Here is a 17,591-nt window from a genome sequence, read left to right on the forward strand (position 1 = left end):
TCCACTTTTCCCCTCTTAGCTGACATAAATCCCAGAAAGCCAGTCCTGGCGGCATTTTTAGATCATTAATCCGCGCAAGATCAGCGGCAGAGCAAAAGTATCTTATGGATTCACAGAAGCGACCTCAAAGACCATGATGGAGACTATCTAGATTGTTGCTTTTGGATAGTTTAAAGGTGAACCCAACTATAGTATATGTTTTGGGAAAATTCTGCCCCAAGCTTGAGAGCTTCTTTGGAATCAGAAGCCTCCATTTTAAGATTGTGCAATCCATTCAATTACGTCTCAATTGATGGCAAATGCATCTGATCATCTGCTTATCCGATCAGCTCCAATTAGCCATGATATATATATCGGTGGCACAGATACCGCCACCCAACGGAGATCCGTTGAACTCCTCTGATTTGGCAATCCAATGCGATGCCCGGGTAATCCATCACAGTGCCCGCTGATCTCATTGAACCGCGTTCGCTGGGGGGGGAATTCAAGGGTCAGGTCACAGCACCACGCTCAGGGGGGGGGCGGGCTCCCACAATCGAAGCTGAGGGGGGAAATTGACGACAAATTGCAGGGAATTCGAGCGATTGGAAAATGAAAATGAAAACGAAACGCGAGCAATTACTTTCAATTGAAAATGTCAAACATAGTCTTAACCGACAGCAGTATAACACTGAGCGAAATAATAAAGAAATAGTTAGAAGTCACAAGTCAAAATGAACTCTATTGATAAATAACATTATTGATATAAAATATGGAAAAATATGGATAAATACTTTCCTCAACAATTCCAAAGTTAAATACAATTTTTATTATAAACAAGAAGGAACACTAACTTTGAGAAGTCGAAGTTTAATACCCTTGAATTATAAGATTGTATCGGAAATAAATCATACCTAATCTGAATATATTCCCATTCCATAAATCCATCCATAGGGTCGGAAATGACTCCTTAACTGCATTACAAGCTTCTGATTTAGACCATAATACCTTTGCAATGGTATAAAAACTTCTCGTCTATAATTAAAAACCAATATATTATATTTTACTACCAGAAACCTACATCTTTTAAGATATCATTTTATTTCAAGGAATTAAAAATTCCACTAAATAACTCACTTAAAACAAATTTCCCTCAAGAAAAACCTCTAGATTTTCCGCGCAGTGTTTGCCAGCTGATATCCGCGGATACAAAGATACAAATACACCGTCGAATATTTGTATACAGTTCTATATCTAAATTCGAGCACTTGAGGGCCGTACGCAAGCACCTTGGGCGGAAATGCGATAACCCTGAGCGGGGGGAAAGCGGAAAAGTGGAAAAGCTGAAAATGGGAGCGCACATGTTGGGCGCCTCTGGGATGGGGGGCCGAATGCTGTCAGAGTACGGGAAAGGGGGGAGGGGCGACAGGAAAAACGGAAAAGCTCTTACCGGATAACATGGGCGCCAAGGCGATGCCGCTGCTGTCCGACTGCGGATGCTGCTGTGAATGATGATGCTGTCCATTGAAGGATCCGTTGTTGAGCGAGTCCTGCTGCTGTTGTTGTTGTTGATCCTGCTTGAGGGCCGCAGATTTTCCAGGCACACAGCCCGAAATGGGCTTCTTTGATTTCCACAATTTCATTTCGAGTGTTTTTGAATCTTAATATCCCTTTTTTGTATCCAAAAAGGACCTTTTTGGCTTTAATTTACTCAACGGTCTCTCATGGCAAATTGCTGCTTAGCCGGTGACATTTTCACAGAATAAAACACAAAAAAAAAAAACACAAGAAAAACCGAATAACGAACAAAATAAAAATAAAACACAAAATTGCACGCCTTGAAATTTAATTCGGTTTCCAATCGGGAATTCGGCGACTGCGACGTCGGCGGCAACCGCGTTGCGACTGAACTAGCCGTCTGCATGGCATCACTCACAACATACGGTAAAACTGAACGCACTCGAAATGAATTGAGTTGAGTGGTGAGTCCGTGCACACACAATGAAGAGAAGTTGTTTTATCTGAGTGCACACCGGGGAGAGCACTCACTCACACATGCCCGAGAAGCTTCTCACTCAACTTATACTGAGTATTGTACACTCGAATGCGCGCGTTGTTTATGATTCGTTTTGATGTTTAGACTGAACAACTAGCTTAATTCAGACTAGATGTGGCGTTTTTTAAATTTACAACTAGTTTAAAGCCTTTAAAATAGCAACACAATGGCAGCACTTTGCACAGTGATCTTGTCTGGTCTCTCGCACTAGTCAAACTCTTTACTTATTCACCACTTTCCTAGAGCGCACGCTCAAGAACTTTTGGGCGCCGCACAGTGGGTAGTTTCTGTGAAGATGAAACTTTAGAAACATGTCTTTATTTGAATGTTGCGCAGCATGTTTGAAGTTTTTAGAAAATTTAAACATAATAAGACAGCTTTCCTAGTTGTTGTTTTCTTATGTTTGTGCACTTAATTGCAAGATGAAAATATTTCCTGAGACTGGAAAAGATTTTTACCCACTGTGTATGGCTCTCTTTTCCATAGTGCGTGGTTGATTGGCGGCTGGAGACACACTGAGAGAGAGAGAAAGAGAGGAGGAACAAGAGCGCCAGAGAGTGTGTTATGTGGGGAGAAGGGGAGCTTTCAAATCAGTGGCCGCCATTTATCACAGTTATGATTATGAGCCTGCTGATGAGCTGCAGGCATGACAATCAGCTGCTGGCGCTGTTAACTGCCTAAGGCTAACGGAAACTGTAGGTTAGGTTCTGGGCTTGGCCTCTGACCCCAACTGCCAAAAGCGCCAAATGCTCGTATGCGCAACGGGTGTCGCGAAATTTGCTAATTAGTCACGAAAAGCGAAAAGCGACGGCAACTGCTCGAAATGGTCAACGGAAACAGGACAAGCGGACGTATGGACGGCCAGCAGCACGCAAGCGGAACATCTGCTAATGACCAGACAACAGCTGTTAACAGCAGCGGTTACAACTGCAACATGCAACATGCAAAAGTTTCTAAACTAATTATATTTTTACGTTTTTCTTGTCCAAATGGAAGTCTTAGACCATTAAAAGCCACTTTAACTTTTAAAAAATCTGAAAACAAAATTAATATATAGCTCTGCTCACAGTAGTATTTATACAAAATTAAATATTGGCAGTGCTATTATTTATAACCAAAATATGCCTTTGTTTACATTTCCTTCGTTATGCGGCCGAAAAATTGCGATCAATCCATCCCGTTTTTCGAAAAAGTAAATATTCTGGCTGATATACAGAACAGATGGAGGCATTATTTGACCCGGGGGCAATGACATGAATTAAAAAATATAGAAAGTAATACCTTTTCACGATTTACGGGTCCTTTTTGAATCCTCTTTAACAGCAAGTACAAATGTGCGGCCACCTTTTGGGTTAAGGCTACGGATTTACAACAAATCCCTCTATAAAAATGTACATATATATAGATTTTATTTATACGCGATTCCCTCTTCCGTGTTAAATGCTTTCTTCCTCATTTTCGGTGAAAAGAGGGCGGCTTAATGTCTTTAATGACCTCGACTAATGATCGAAGCTGATTGATTCGACGAAATCGTCGAAGGCACTCTCCAAGTTTGTTGTCTGCATTTATTTTTAGCTTCTATACAGTCTACACACACCTCACTACCCCCTAAAAAAAGTGTATTCCCTTCCCCAAGGTGTCACACTGGCAGGGACAGTGAAAGAGAAAGACAAAATTGGGGGGAAAACTACAGGAAGAAAACTACTGCAAGAGGTTAAAGTATTAAAGCATACCTTAAGGCGCTGATTTGATATTGCACAACCAAGAAGGATGTACCAGTTTCCATTAATTATTTCTAATATTAACAAACTTTTTGTGAGCACTTTAAACTAAATATATTTTATAATTAACTCTCCGGTTACTGGTCCGTACTGCAGGAAGCTCTTCCGCCAACTGTCTTTCGATAAAGTTTTGCAGATTCCTCCTCTCTTTCATTCTCATTATTAACCTCCTCCCCATATTTTTTCAGCTTAAATAGTGATCTCTTTCACTGTAGTGCTGTAAGCTCTAAAGCTCCCTCACAATCCCACTAACTGTTCTTTGACAAAGTTATAGTATCTGTCTCACTCCCTCTATAGCTCCTTAACACAATTTTACAGCTAGTCGCCTGAGCTTTCTAAAAGTCCGATTTCCATGTGAATGGAACGGAATTATTGTTGCTCAAACGATCCGTGTTTATGAAACGTGTTGAAATGTTCTCGTCCGGATTTTTTGCTTTGTTATTAAGTGTCGTCGTGTGCCGTGGCATAGACCAAGTCCAAGGTAAACTCTTCGCGGAGGAAGTGCCGGGACACCCAGGTGGAGTCCAAGTGCTGCCCAGCTTCTGCCGAAATGCATTAAATAGCAGCAGCAGCGCCGGGCCAGAGATTCAGCTGCCCTTCGTCGACATGGTGGTGCGCCACGAGATGCCGATTTTTGTGCTGCGCGAGCCGGAGGCAGATCTGCTGCTCCTCCTGCATGGACCGGAGATCCATCAGCTCCACGTGGCCACCGGCAAGCGGCGTCTGGTGCCGCTGGGCTTTCTGGCGGGACGGGTGAGAGAGCGGCCAGCTCTCGGTGCTGAGATTGTAGCCTGGCGACAGTTTCTTCTACTGGCCCTCGTCCTGGAGGACTCTCTAGAGGTATACCAACTGCCCAGGGATCTGCTCCTCTCCGAAGATCCCTCGACTCAATTGAACTTTGAGCCCCTGCAAGAGTTCTCGCTGCCCGGCGGATTCCTGCAGCTGCATCTCCTCAAGCCCAGTGCGGAGCAGGTCCTCCTGCTGGTGGCCTCCAATCACACCAGAACGCATAGCAAGTGCAGGTACGGATACCTATACCTATAATAAGAAGAGAATTATGTATAACGAGTATTATAATTATTCCACAGAACCTTCGAATGGCTGGACACGTACTTTAATCCCCTCGAGGAGATCACCCTGCCGTCCATCCGCGTCCTTCAGGTGGTGGGTCGCCAGCCCATACATCTCATATTTGGTCGATTTCTGCGAGGATCTTCGGCCCGGGTGAGTGAGCCATTCAAGATTCATGAAAATTTACAGTTTCTGAACTCTACTTTGAATATTTTCTAGCTGGTACTCACCGTTTATGAACTAGACAGGATCACGCTGCGTCTGCAGCAACGCCAGGCCCTGACTGTCCAGGCCCAGACTGTCCATGCCTTTAGGTTTCGCAGCCGGAACCGTCTCCTTGCCTGTAGTGCAACCGCTTCCGATCCTTGCCTGTTCTTTCGCATGATCGATGGCCAGTTTGTGGTTAATCGCAAGCATGCTCGTCGCGATCTCAACTTCCGGCGGATGACGGCCACCAAGGGGGGTCAGCTTCTGGTCGGAGCTCGGGCCAATGGAGAGGTTATTGTTTTTGGATCCGCACGCCTGGATTGCTACTCCGGCTTTGCCATGACCGGCAACCCGGATCCTAGTGGACTGCTTAGTCATAGGAATGCAAAGAACGAAAGTTTTTTGCTGCTCGCCTACCGTCTACCCTCAAGTGCCGTACTCCGTACTGTTCAGCTGGGAAGTGTGGAGTATGAGGAGACCGTCAATCAAGTAGGAGCCACCCAGGATGAAGGTGAGTAGAGTGGTAGGGTATATATTGTCCAAACGATTCTGAGTCTTCTTCTTAATCTTACCAGATCTCACTGTGGTCCAGCTGCATCGTCATGAGTTCGAAGAGTCCATCAATGGCCTCCGCGGTCTGCTCCTGCGGCGTCGTTCCTCATTGGCAGCTCTACTCAACGGGGTGCACATCCTCCAGAAACAAGGTACTATTCAACTAACTCAGGATCTTCATCTACGCGAAGGAGGACACATTGGACGTCTCCAACTGGAGGGGGAACACCTGCGCACGCCCTCGCAGCTGAAGCAACGTCTGGAGGAACTGCGTCAGAAATATGAGACGTCGAGGCAGACCAGGAGAATGATCCGTTCCTTTGGGGCGGAAAACGACAATGAAGCAAATGAAACCCTCAAGGTGAAGCGTCTCCGTGTGGGAAATCTCATCTACGGAGGACTCCTTATGCCAGGTATGATTTCTTAAAGGAATAGGTACCTCTTTATCTTGATCTAATCATTGTCTTCCATTTTAGGATACATCCTGGACACCACCTCTAGCTCATCTCACCTTTTGACCATCAGAGATGGTCGTGTGATGGCAAAGACTCTGCAAACGGAGCACCTGATGACCCCTAGAGACTACCAGAACTCCAGTGAATCTCAGACACTGCCACCAGAGGCGGAGAATCCTCCTCCTGGTACTGACTGTGTAGTGCGTCGCCTGCAAGTGGAACTGATCAATGGAATGTCGTGGAACGACTTTCTCGACTCACTCTTTCTGCGCAGCCGCGACACCCGCCTTGAGGGTCGCCTTGTCCTGCAGTCCAGGACGAAAGTGGATGCCTTGCAAACGACCCTGCTCAATGGATTAGTGGTAGATCAGTTGTTCAACCTGCGACGTGCCCAGGTCATCAGCTCCAACATCTACATGTCCGCCTTCTTTGCGCCGCGCCTGGAAGCCCAGAGTGTGAATGGGCTGAACTTCGCCCAGGATATAGTGTTTCGAGGCACAGACAATGAGACCTGGGTGAAAAGTAATTTTTGGTTCAGTCATCAGTTTGTAATGAATCTAATGAGACCACTTCCCTGTTGCAGCTCCTGTGCGCATCAACCAGATGAGCGTTTCCGGTGACCTGCAGGTGGCGAATCGAACGAAAAGGCAGCTGGATCCGGATAAGGAGCAGCGTCTCCAGCAGTATTATACAGGCAGGATCACCATCCGTGGCTCCCTGACGGTCAGGAGTGTGCAGCGGGACACGGATAACTCTCTAGTGATGCTGGGGAATCAGTCGCTTGCCCGGAGTGATCTCCATGCTCGTTATCTGCTCAACCAAGCGTCACAGGTGGGAATTCCTCGGCTGCTCCTGGAAAACTTGATCACTTATCTTGTACTTCTCTAATAACTACAGGACATCTCGAACATAACCTTTGGTTACGCCAAGGTTAGTACACCTTCACTGAATACCAGTTTCCTTGGAGGACATCCTGTGCAAGATCACCTGCTCAGCGGTGGTCAACCAAATTTGAGGCAAAGCTCAAACCAAAGTCTGCACATCATCTTCATGAACGCCAGTGTCCAGGGTGACATCCTGTGCCGGGACTACAGCTCTCGTTTGGCCGAACTCTCCAGGGAGGCAGTGCGTCATGGCCAGGAGACCAATATTACAGGACACAAACGTTTCCAGGCGCCTGTCACAGTCCAAGCTCTTCAGACTCAGCAAATAAACGGAATGCCGGTAAGTGAACTGGTCCTTCGATCAAATCCCGTACTGAGTTTCCAGGGAACCAAGCGCTTTGCCCGCCTGGTGATAGAAGATGAGTTGCGTGTCCAGGGGCATCTGAATGTGAGCCGCCTAAATGGACTTCCACTGGAGCAGCTCCTGGGCCATGATCTCAGCTTGAAGCGCTTGGAGCTGACGGATACTCCACACCTGAAAATGCTGCACTTCCGTCGCCTCAATGGCCTGCCCTTCGATGATCTGCTGTCCAAGATTTCCGAGGGCGATGAGCACTCGCTGCTCCTCCTCCGCAAGCAGCTGCTCATCGAGGGCAGTGTACGCTTCGAGAAGCCCCTTCAGGTGCAGACCATCAATGGCATTCCGTGGAATGAGTACCTAGGAAAGCTAGTCAGGCCCGATGCCAATGCAGAGTTGAGTGGCAGGAAGAGCTTCCTTGAGGGAGTCCAGCTAAGCGATGCCCTGCACACGCCTCACATTAATAATCTCGACCTGAGCTCTCTGCTGGACAACACTCTGCTCCGGATGACGCCCCAGGAGATAGGCGGTGCCTATAGCTTTGGACGGATGGTGGCCACCAATGTGGATGTACCCCAGGTGAATGGAGTACCAAGGAACGAATTCATTGACACTCGTAAGGATGTGCAGCTAAAGGGAGATTTCTACGTGAAACAGCTGACCATCAATGGCAGCTTGAAGTGCCCTTCGGTGGAGGGTGAACCTGGATTTGGTTTGGACAATCTGGAGCAGCGGGTTGAGCTGGTGAAGCAACTTCCCTGGCGGAATCTGATAGTCACCGGCGATGCCCTGTGGGATGTCGATGTCGAGGAGCAATCCCAACTGGATTACTTGCGCCAGCATGCAGTTCGAAGAGAGGGCAACCAGAGCATCACAGGACATGTGCTCCTCCGAGCACCTCACCTGAAGAGACTCCAAAGCAAGCAATCTCTGCCCGCAGATCTCAACTTTTCGGACGTGGCTGAGGATGCACTGCTCCGTTGGATGGGTAGCAAGGAAAGCCAAGTGATAACGGCCAACCATGAGTTACTGGGACCTGTGAGAGCCGGAACCGTCCACCTGGTGAAGGATGCGCATTTTGGACAGATGAATGGCATCGATATCGAGCGACTGAATGCCTCACTCTATCGCCTGTCTAGTGGCGAAGCCATTGCAGCCAATCTACACTTTCTTCAAGCACCAACAATTGGACGACTTCAGCTGGAGAAGCCAGAGGCGAATGGAGCTCCAGTTGGGGAGATTTTCCAGCAGGGCGCAGGTCAATCCTGGCCCAGGGTTAAATTTAGACAACTCCATGTTGAGCAATCCCTCAGCCTGGGCTCTGTGAACGGAATGAGTATGGACTACTTCTTTCAGCATCGCATTCCTCTGAAGGGAGCCGCTTTGGAGGTGTTCGGCTCCCTGACCTTTGAGCAACTGCAGCTGGGCAAGCCACTATTGCGGACCATCAATGGCATTCCATTGGATAACCTCGTCCTCAAGCACAGCCGCCAGGTGCAGAGCATCTCAGGTGCGAAGACCTTCCACGGAGGAGTACAGTTCACGGGACCTGGTCATGTGATGAACCTGAATGGTCGTGATCTTAGCGAGAGTTACCGTGGCAGCATCTTCCGGGACAGGGACTACAATATCGATAGCCTGGTGCTGGACAGGGCACTCTTTTCCGGAGGACTCGTTCAGCCACAACAAACTCCCATTCCCAATTCCAGAGCAATGGAAGGAAGGCAGGAATCAAATCCACTGGAAGAATTGCAGGAACTCCTGACAGTTGGCAACCAGAGCTCACTTAATCGACGTCTCCTCTACCTGGATCACGATTCCGAGACCCTAAAAGCCAAATGGGTGAAGCCACCACTAAAAGGCCCCGCTGACTTCCAGGTGAGCCTGCCGCTGGGTCAAACGGCTCCCTGCCAGCGTCACGAGTTGAGGGCCCAGCTCCGGCTGTCCGAGAGCCGTGTGTTTCTGCTCAATGCCACCACCAGTGCCTCCTCCAGCCAGCTGACACGCATCAGCTCCGGTGATATCAAGATAAAGGTCCAGAATCACTGCCATCGTCCTGCCAGGAGACTACGCAGCAGGATCAGCATCAGTTGCCGCAACGAATCCCACACCCTGGCCATGCGTCAGCCAGTGGAGGCCATGCATTTGCTGGAACAGGACCAGGAACAGGCACTCCTACTCCTTGGCACCGAGGAGGAAGTCCGAATCCTGCGGCTCAACCGAACCAATTGCAGTTTAACCGACTGGCAATCTGTGACACCCGCTGATGGTCGCCTGATGAAGGTGCTCCGTATGAAAGGAGAAGGAGAAGAGGAGGACCTCCTGCTGACCAGCGGCATGCAAGACCACCGTCCCGTATTGGCCATCCATGCAAGGGATCCCTTGGACCAACGCTTCAAGTTGCTACAGCTTATACCAGGTTCCTACGATTTGGCTGAATTGCAGGAGGATCAGCTCCTGCTCACCTGTCCAGGTTGCCGGCACATTGCCATCTTCAGTCGACCCAAAGCTAGAGGCGTTCCCTTTGAGCCACGCCAGCAGTTGAGTTTCGAGAAGCGCATCCAGCAGTTGACACCATTCCGAGTGGGCGAGGAGCAGTATCTTCTAGTGGTCATGCAGCCGGAATCGGAGCACTTTTACCTGTTCAAATATGGCCAGGTGGATGGCTGGCAGCAGCGCAGTTTTGGCCACAAGAAGCAGCAACAATGGGCATTTCCTTTGGTAAAATCTGACCAGAGATTGGAGTCAGAGGAGACGCCGCTTCTGCTGCTCTGCGATGGAGTGAAGGAGTGCAGCCTGGTAAAGGCTCTGCTGGGTTGAGGGATCAAGTGTTCCTTTTTGTACATTATTATGTTATTATTTGTATTTAGTGTATATATATATATCTACCCTTATCTTATGTGTTATATATATAAATTAATTGTTGATCGATCCCCCAAGAACTTTAAATTGTACAAATATCTTAAGGCATCTTGTTCTAGGATTGGCAGATTATCCTGCTCTGGCTTTCTGATCGAGATTATCACATTCCTAGGCTGGCCTAGGATCCCTCCTACTTGACTAGTTTGCCCAAAAAAAAAAAACCCACAAACCCCTTTCCTAGGTGGAGAAGCTCTTCCTGCTGACTGTAAGAACATAGCCAGTGAAGACCAGGAACCCCAGGATGCCCCAAACTGAGCTGTTCTGATTGCCACCGTCGCCTATTTGGGCCAGAATCCATTCCACATGACTGGCCACATCCTCGAATCCACCATCGGTGCTCCTCAGTCCCAGCAGGCGATCCTGCTCCGTCAACGTGGCCCCAGCATCCATGTACAACTTCTGGCCGAGTGACGCATTCGTCACCTCCGCCTGAACACAGATCCTTGGGGACTGACTCTGCTCCTGGTGATGATGACACGCTGTGTGAGTGGCATTCAAAGTGACCAGATCGTGTAGCTCCCGGATCTCGCCATCATAACCCCAGGTGCTAATCTGCAGCAAATTGCTGGAATCTGCATCCAGAACTGATGTCTCACCCGGCGAGGGCAGACCCACCGGTTGGATAAACAAATGGTCCAGTGGAACATCCTTGTCCAACATAAGAATGGCCAGGGCCAGATCCTTGGGCGGCTGATGGATGTGCGTAACGCCAAAGGCTAAGCCCTGGTCATGAGGAGCGAACCTCTGAGGATTCCCCAACATCACACGCAGCTCCGAGGGATGGTAGTAGCTTTTCTTCACGTGGCTATAAGAAAGGTAAGAAAAATATAATTAATAAATATATAGAATAATTTAAATAATTATTTTTATGTACTTATAATTTTAAAAAACCAAAGAACTTTAATGACTTCTCTTATTTCCCTAACTCCCAATTAAAACTCACCTGAAGATGCAACTGCTTACGGTAAGGACAACAGAAGGCGCCACCAACGCACCCGAACAGATGTGTCCCTTGCCAAAGTAATCCCTCTCCTGGGCCAGCAAACGAATGGATGCATGGTATGGAGCCCTCATCTTGACCTGGAATCGATCCTCACCAGTAGCTGCTGCAATGGCCTCCATTTCGGCCACGCCAAGTCGCTTGGCAGTCAAATCTCGATGTGTATAGGCTATAAAGAAGGTATCAAATAATGAATTATAGTATAGATATAAATATGAAACTATTTTATAAATTATATTAAAGTATTATCAGTTCTTCAGTTTATTATTTTCAATAATTATTCACGATATTTTTTCCCCAAATCACTATTTCCACAGGTACATCTCTATCACGGGGAGAAAATCGGACAAACCCGCGAGGTGAAGGTTAAGCAGGAAGGCTGATAAGCCACAATCGAGATCCGATCGGATTCCCCCTGGAAACAGTCTCCGAGTGCAGTTCGGTCTTATCACCTTATCAGGAAACCTGGTCAGCGCCCGATCGCCTCGTGATATCAGCGCGTTCAGCTGGTGCACAAGCCCCGGTTCCTGATTTCCATTCGGAATGAGTAGCAGTAGCCAGTCACAGAGTGCGAGATCAGGCCACCAATGCTTGGCGAACTGTGATCGCAGATATGATAGGTGCCAACTATAGGCTGATATTTATATCTACTATATAGAACCCAAACTAAAGTCGTTCCAAATCCCACAGATACACATGCCGGAAGCAAACTATGGTTTAGCTGGATCACGCGATATATATACTCGCTGATCGCCCCAATTGATCAATTTTTGGAGTGACGCACTTAAAGGCAGATAGCGATTTGGATAATTGTGGGAGCAAATTGGAATTATATTGACCCAGAGAGCACTGATAAAGAAAGGTATATGTCATACTAAATATATAATATATAAATATTATTATAATCTCAATATTTATACAACAAATTTGAACACACAAAAAGTATTTAAATTAAGATTACCTTTCCGATTTAATTACAAACAAAATCATATTAATAGCATTTGCTAATTTTAGACTTAGCTTTCATTATTCCCCTTATCAGATGAACTTTTGCCCACAATCAAAAACAATGTTTGCAAAAACATAAAACAAAAACTCAAACAAGTTTTGTCATAAAAGTTTACAACTACTATTTAAATGCGACACTTGAACTCTTCACACTTTTATTAAATGTTTCAAAGTAAATTATAGCTTACGTGACTTAAAAAAAATCTGTATAAATATATACATATTTTTCAATATATATAATATCTTCTTTAAAGCTTATCGCCCTATCTATACATTTCTTGATGTAATAAAACTTTAAGTACTCCAGGAAAAACCTTGACCGAATCAAGTGTAAAATTGGTGTAATGCCATATCTAAAGCTATTCAAGGGCTTACTTTCGCCAATAACTGAATATATATATAGCAATAAACTGTAATATTATAACTTCCATTAAAAAAGAGTATTTAAAAATAATTTATTAAAGTTAAAAGATGCTATATAAAATGTGCTTGAAGAACTGTAATTTAAAGATACACTTTCTTTTACTTGAACTTCTTATTACCATAAATGTTGTATTCTTTCCTTTTTAAAATTAAACTTACAGTTTTTAATTAAATTAAACATTTTAACTACTAATTTTTTAATTACAAAATAAACTTACTAGTTTGCATTTCGGTGCAGAGAAAGGCAAAGATCATAGTCTTTACAATCTTGCGCCAGTGATCGTTGAGCTGCATTCTGTAGGTTTTTCCGCCACAAAAAAGTCACAGTAAAAAATTACAAAAAAAGGAATTTATATATATATATTTTTTATATATAAAACAGGTGATGATCCCAGCTATAATCTCCGAATTTGAAAGCGCGAAAAGCGTGCTGAACGGTTCACCTGTCGAGCGTTGAATGAAGGAACCCTAGGCAAGCTTCTTTCCTAAATCGAATGAACGCAAATTCGCAAAAGCGTTCTTAGATAATGCCATAATTTTGTTTTGGTTTCGTGAGTTTTGATTCGACGTCGACGTCGATGTCGATGGTGATAAGGCTGGCACGACTACTATATAGAAACTGATCCCATTGGAATCGAATAATAAACAAACACACACGCTCTCCACACGGCATTGATAAGCGTTTGTGGTTCGTTTATTTTTTGTTTTCATAATTGTTTCATGGAATTTGTTTATGTTGCAATATGAATGCAAGTCGGGCTTAAGGCATAAAATAAAAATATAAATAAGTATTTAAAAGAAGATAAAGATAGAGATTTAAGTTTTCCATGAACTAGACTAGATTGATAAGAGATCTCTGACAAGGTTTAACTCTAAAAGCACTCACTATTTATTGTGAAAAATATATTCGGGGAATACTATTTGCTACGCTTTCAATTTTTTTTAAGGCCAAAATTGTTTATTTATATTCTTAAGATAGCAACCTATTACACAGAGAATATTTTCGTATAGTTTTAAGCTTTCATTGTAATTAATAATGTAGGTGGCTATCAATGCAAGTATTTTATAACTATCCAGTTTTAATGCAATAGATGTTATGTAATACGTATACGTAATAAAAAAATATTACGTATACGTAATAATATATTAATTTACGTAAATGTATACAAAAATTAGCACTCCAATTTAAAATCGAAAATCAATCATAACTAAGCTTTAAATATTCGCATTCTTTGAATAGATATCGAGATTTTTTATATGATAATTATTACCGACAAATCAAAGTTTAAAAATCGCATAATTGAGCCAAAAAAGCATTAATTTTAATTCGGAAAGATGCCCAATGTTAGTTTTTATTAGGTTAATAGCTTTGCATTCTCAATTTAAATTAAAAAACATTCCAAATTTGATCAATTTTTAAAAAAATTATACTATGAAACCCCTTAAAAATTTTTGAAAATATTAAAAAAAATATTGTTTTCCCAAATATAGCTATATTCGATTCAACTGTTGATGCTGATCAAGAATATATATGCTTTATAGAGTCGGAAATAACTCCTCCTGCAAGTACAACAAATTTTCCCAAGTGTAACGGAAATTACGCCTTCTTTTTTTATACTTTGTTGTGAAAACTATCAATAGGCCACTTGGCCTAAACTAAAACGGAAAGCAAAACAGAGATTACATCAAAAAGTGTGCCCGATAAGGATCTGAAGTGTGCAGGAAATAACTCAAGATAGCGTTCCTCCCCGAAATCGCGGATTAATCTAGAGAGGAGGATGTTGTAATACCCACGAGACCTTGGGGGTGCTAACCAACGTAATACCCATTGGGATAGACAGACAATTGTTAATGGTATCGATGGAGTGCACCCACTCAATGCAGACGGTACTCTTGACCTTGTCTGCACTGCAATCAATTCCATCGATCGATGGTCCGATGGATCGATGGATCGATCCCTGCTGTTACGGACACCATTCTTTGGGCAGCCGTCCAGTCTGGTGCCATAAAGATTACTCTTTTATCGGCTGACCAGCTCCATTCATCGGATGAAATCAGGTTTGTTTTCTACGCCGTAAACTATTTTTAGTTAACGAACTAACCCAAATGGGGCTGATAGTGGGTCCAATCAGGGATTAGTTAGTTGGCTGTAGTTTCCTTTAGATTATATATTTATGAAGTAAAGTCGCCTGGAAGTAGGCCGTGGCTCGTGGGAAGCAGCAAGCCACGTTAAGAACCCATTTAAACTGAAAATATAATATTTGTATGTAAAATTAATTAAAATTGACATTACTTTGTTAATTTTCAAACTGTAAAATAAATAAAAGGTATATTTTAGTAGGTATATTAACTGCGGGATATATTTTTTTTATATGATAATAAAATATTGCTGAATATTGCTGCTGCAGTTTAATCAATATTTTTCAAAATATTTTTGACAATCATATTTGTATTCGAACTATATTAAATATATATATGTTAATTTTGAATACTTAACTTAAAATTGAAAAAAATAAAATTTTTGTCCATTTTATTTTAAGTTATAACGATGTAACCCTTATATTTTTTGAAAAAAAAAATGATAAAAATTGTTTTCTTTCCTTTAGGCCCATAAAGATGCGCCTGTTGATGCTGATCACAACGTTTCAAGCTACTGAATAAAATTATAATATTCCTTGAGCCGATATTTATCTACATTTTTATAAAAATATTTTTATTGATAAATTAAAATTTCAAGAACTCATAACTCCCGTCAGTTTTCATTAGAATAATAAATCTGCATAGCTCCAATTGGACTTCATTTAATCAGTGTAATTGAACATTCTCACGACCGAATTATACCAGGCGAACAGAAACCCCTGGTAGCAGCCCAGCAGCACAGCAGCAAGCGCTTATAACGGATCTTTTCAACTTTTCAGTACTTTAATGGCTGCCCTTTGTTTACGTTTGATTAGACCAATCAGAGAATTTCTTTACTTGCATCTCTTTAAAGATCCGTTACTTTAGGACTAGATCATTAATGGCCGCCCTTTGTTTACGTTTGGATTGACCAATCAGAGACTTTGTTTACGTTCCTCTCTGCAAGGATCCGTTACTTTAGAGCTTAATCATTAATGGCCGCCCTTTGTTTACATCTGATTAGACCAATCAGAGACGTTGTTTACGTTCCTCTATGTAAGGATCCGTTACTTTAGAACTTAAATCAATAATGGCCGCCCTTTGTTTACATCTGATTAGACCAATCAGAGAAGCTCTTCACGTTCCCATCTTTTAAGAACCGTTACTTTAGGATTTTTTAAGCAGCCGATCAGCTGCTTGTTTAAAATTCTGTTCGCCTGGTAGGAAAGACCAAGTTTTTAAGAAATTTACACGGTGAAATCGCTAAATTGGATTTGATTTTTGTTGTTGGATTTGTTGTTTCTTAACGCTAAGTTAGGTTGACAAATTCATTTCTTCAAATGTTTTATTTTTTATTGATAAAGATTTTGATTACAAATAGAAATTATATGACTAATGGCAATCATTGCCGTTCTGGCCTTTGTATACTTACAAGAAAACCTTAAATATTTGTATACTAACAATATTAAATATATATTTTTATATGCTTTTTTTTTGTGTAATTTAAAGTTTTTGAAATATCATAACTAAGCCAAAAATGCGTTAATTTTAATTCGGAAAGCTGTCCTATGTTAGTTTTTATTAGCCCATTAAATCTGCATAATCCTTTTAAAGTTGTTGAAAATGAAAACTTTTATACAATTTTTGAAAAAAATTAAACAAATTTATTTTCTATCGGGCGTGACTTGATCAATTCAGCTTTTGATGCTGATCAAGAATAATATAATAATAATAATAATATAAGTTGCAAGCTCCTGAATACAATTATAATACCCTGTAAGGGTATAAGAAATGTGGCAAATGTTGGCGCCAAAGTCAAGATTAGTTAAAAAAATATATAATATATTTCGTAAATAATAATAATTATGTTAGGCTGTTAACTTTGATTACACGTTTGAAAATATCCCATATATAAATTGCTGTATTACTTTACATTTAAATTAAGTAATGGAGTTCATGGCAATAGAGAAACTAGTTGGAAAATACTTGATTAAGTTAAGTTAAGTTAAGTTGATTAATTTCTCTTATAGCATCTATGTATATATATATATTTTAATTGTCATGGTTCAGACTTACCGCAGTAGAAGATGCACGTCATCGTTGCTTAATTCCTTCCAGTCCAGAGTAAGAGAAGTGGCCCGCTTCCTGCTTATCCAGATGTATTTCATAGTATGTATTACTTCGGTGATACTTTCTTGGGTCGAAGGGCAATCACTATCACTTTCACTAGAGATGTTAACAGGTGGGGGGCCGCAAACACACTGAGGTCGCGGCGACGGCAGTGCCTCTACTTATAGTCCCCGAGCAAAGAGAACAGCAGAAAGAGTGAGAGTAACAGAGAAAGTGAAAGCGAGAGTAAGAGTAATGCCACAAGAGGTATCCAGAGAGAGGCACATAGGTAGAGGGAAAGAGTTATCTCTGGAGTTACACAGGGAGTGTTACAGATGCATTTAACGATTGTTTTCATGGCAGCTTCTCCGCTCCATCCCGCTCTTCTAAGAACATTAGTAATTAGTTTAATTAAATTTTAACTGCAGATTGATCTTGATTTTATATTTTTAGATATATATAATATGTTAAAATATATTTATTATATTTAAAAAAAAATGGTAAAAATTGTTTTCTTTCCTTTAGGCCCATAAAGATGCGCCTGTTGATGCTGATCACAACGTTTCAAGCTACTGAATAAAATTATAATATTCCTTGAGCCGATATTTATCTACATTTTTATAAAAATATTTTTATTGATAAATTAAAATTTCAAGAACTCATAACTC

At 42.6% G+C, this 17,591-nt stretch overlaps 3 protein-coding genes and 1 long non-coding RNA gene across 7 annotated transcripts in view; 2 read left to right on the plus strand and 2 right to left on the minus strand.

Moving 5' to 3' along the window:
• The window catches only part of Grip (Glutamate receptor interacting protein), a 28,212-nt gene extending 24,319 nt beyond the window's left edge, over window positions 1-3,893 (minus strand). For 2 of the 4 annotated variants that reach the window (XM_020949395.2, XM_020949392.2), the window contains exons 1-2: window positions 3,769-3,890; window positions 1,430-2,336 (exon numbers count right to left, since the gene is read on the minus strand). In XM_020949395.2, coding sequence (XP_020805054.2) covers window positions 1,430-1,622 — 193 coding nt within the window. In that variant the 5' untranslated portion in view covers window positions 1,623-2,336; window positions 3,769-3,890. Of the gene's footprint in view, window positions 1-1,429; window positions 2,337-3,768 lie in introns of all 4 variants that reach the window. The other 2 variants (XM_020949393.2, XM_020949396.2) reach the window with 2 other exon arrangements.
• Window positions 3,894-4,212: 319 nt separating this feature from the next.
• On the plus strand, window positions 4,213-10,650 carry fs(1)M3 (female sterile (1) M3). Its single transcript, XM_020949391.2, has 7 exons — window positions 4,213-4,838; window positions 4,905-5,040; window positions 5,107-5,605; window positions 5,670-6,059; window positions 6,123-6,623; window positions 6,685-6,932; window positions 6,999-10,650. The coding sequence occupies exons 1-7, from the start codon at window positions 4,213-4,215 to the stop codon at window positions 10,161-10,163; spliced, it is 5,565 nt and encodes a 1,854-aa protein (XP_020805050.2). The 3' UTR covers window positions 10,164-10,650.
• Window positions 10,179-13,274, minus strand: LOC110181600 (uncharacterized). The gene is made up of 3 exons (XM_020949397.2): window positions 12,915-13,274; window positions 11,209-11,434; window positions 10,179-11,070 (listed from the first exon to the last, which is right to left on the minus strand). The coding sequence occupies exons 1-3, from the start codon at window positions 12,988-12,990 to the stop codon at window positions 10,443-10,445; spliced, it is 930 nt and encodes a 309-aa protein (XP_020805056.2). The 5' UTR covers window positions 12,991-13,274; the 3' UTR covers window positions 10,179-10,442.
• LOC110181601 (uncharacterized) lies at window positions 11,308-15,439 on the plus strand. Its single transcript, XR_015272360.1, has 5 exons — window positions 11,308-11,445; window positions 11,583-11,885; window positions 11,956-12,127; window positions 14,188-14,754; window positions 15,303-15,439. It is a non-coding gene; the product is annotated as an uncharacterized LOC110181601 (long non-coding RNA).
• The last annotated feature ends 2,152 nt before the right edge of the window (window positions 15,440-17,591 follow it).

Source organism: Drosophila serrata, unplaced genomic scaffold (genome assembly GCF_035046125.1).
Source record: "Drosophila serrata isolate PLE 108 unplaced genomic scaffold, ASM3504612v1 contig_276, whole genome shotgun sequence".
NCBI classification, from domain to species: Eukaryota; Metazoa; Arthropoda; class Insecta; order Diptera; family Drosophilidae; genus Drosophila; species Drosophila serrata.

What these genes read in the sequence shown, in the direction of transcription:
- LOC110181600 (XM_020949397.2), bottom strand. Translation starts at nt 12,990, where the DNA reads ATGCAGCTCAACGATCACTGGCGCAAGATTGTAAAGACTATGATCTTT. An exon ending in CTGCACCGAAATGCAAACTA is followed by an intron (nt 11,435 to 12,914) that starts GTAAGTTTATTT and finishes CCTTCTTTATAG; the next exon opens with CCTATACACATCGAGATTTG. An exon ending in GTAAGCAGTTGCATCTTCAG is followed by an intron (nt 11,071 to 11,208) that starts GTGAGTTTTAAT and finishes CCTTTCTTATAG; the next exon opens with CCACGTGAAGAAAAGCTACT.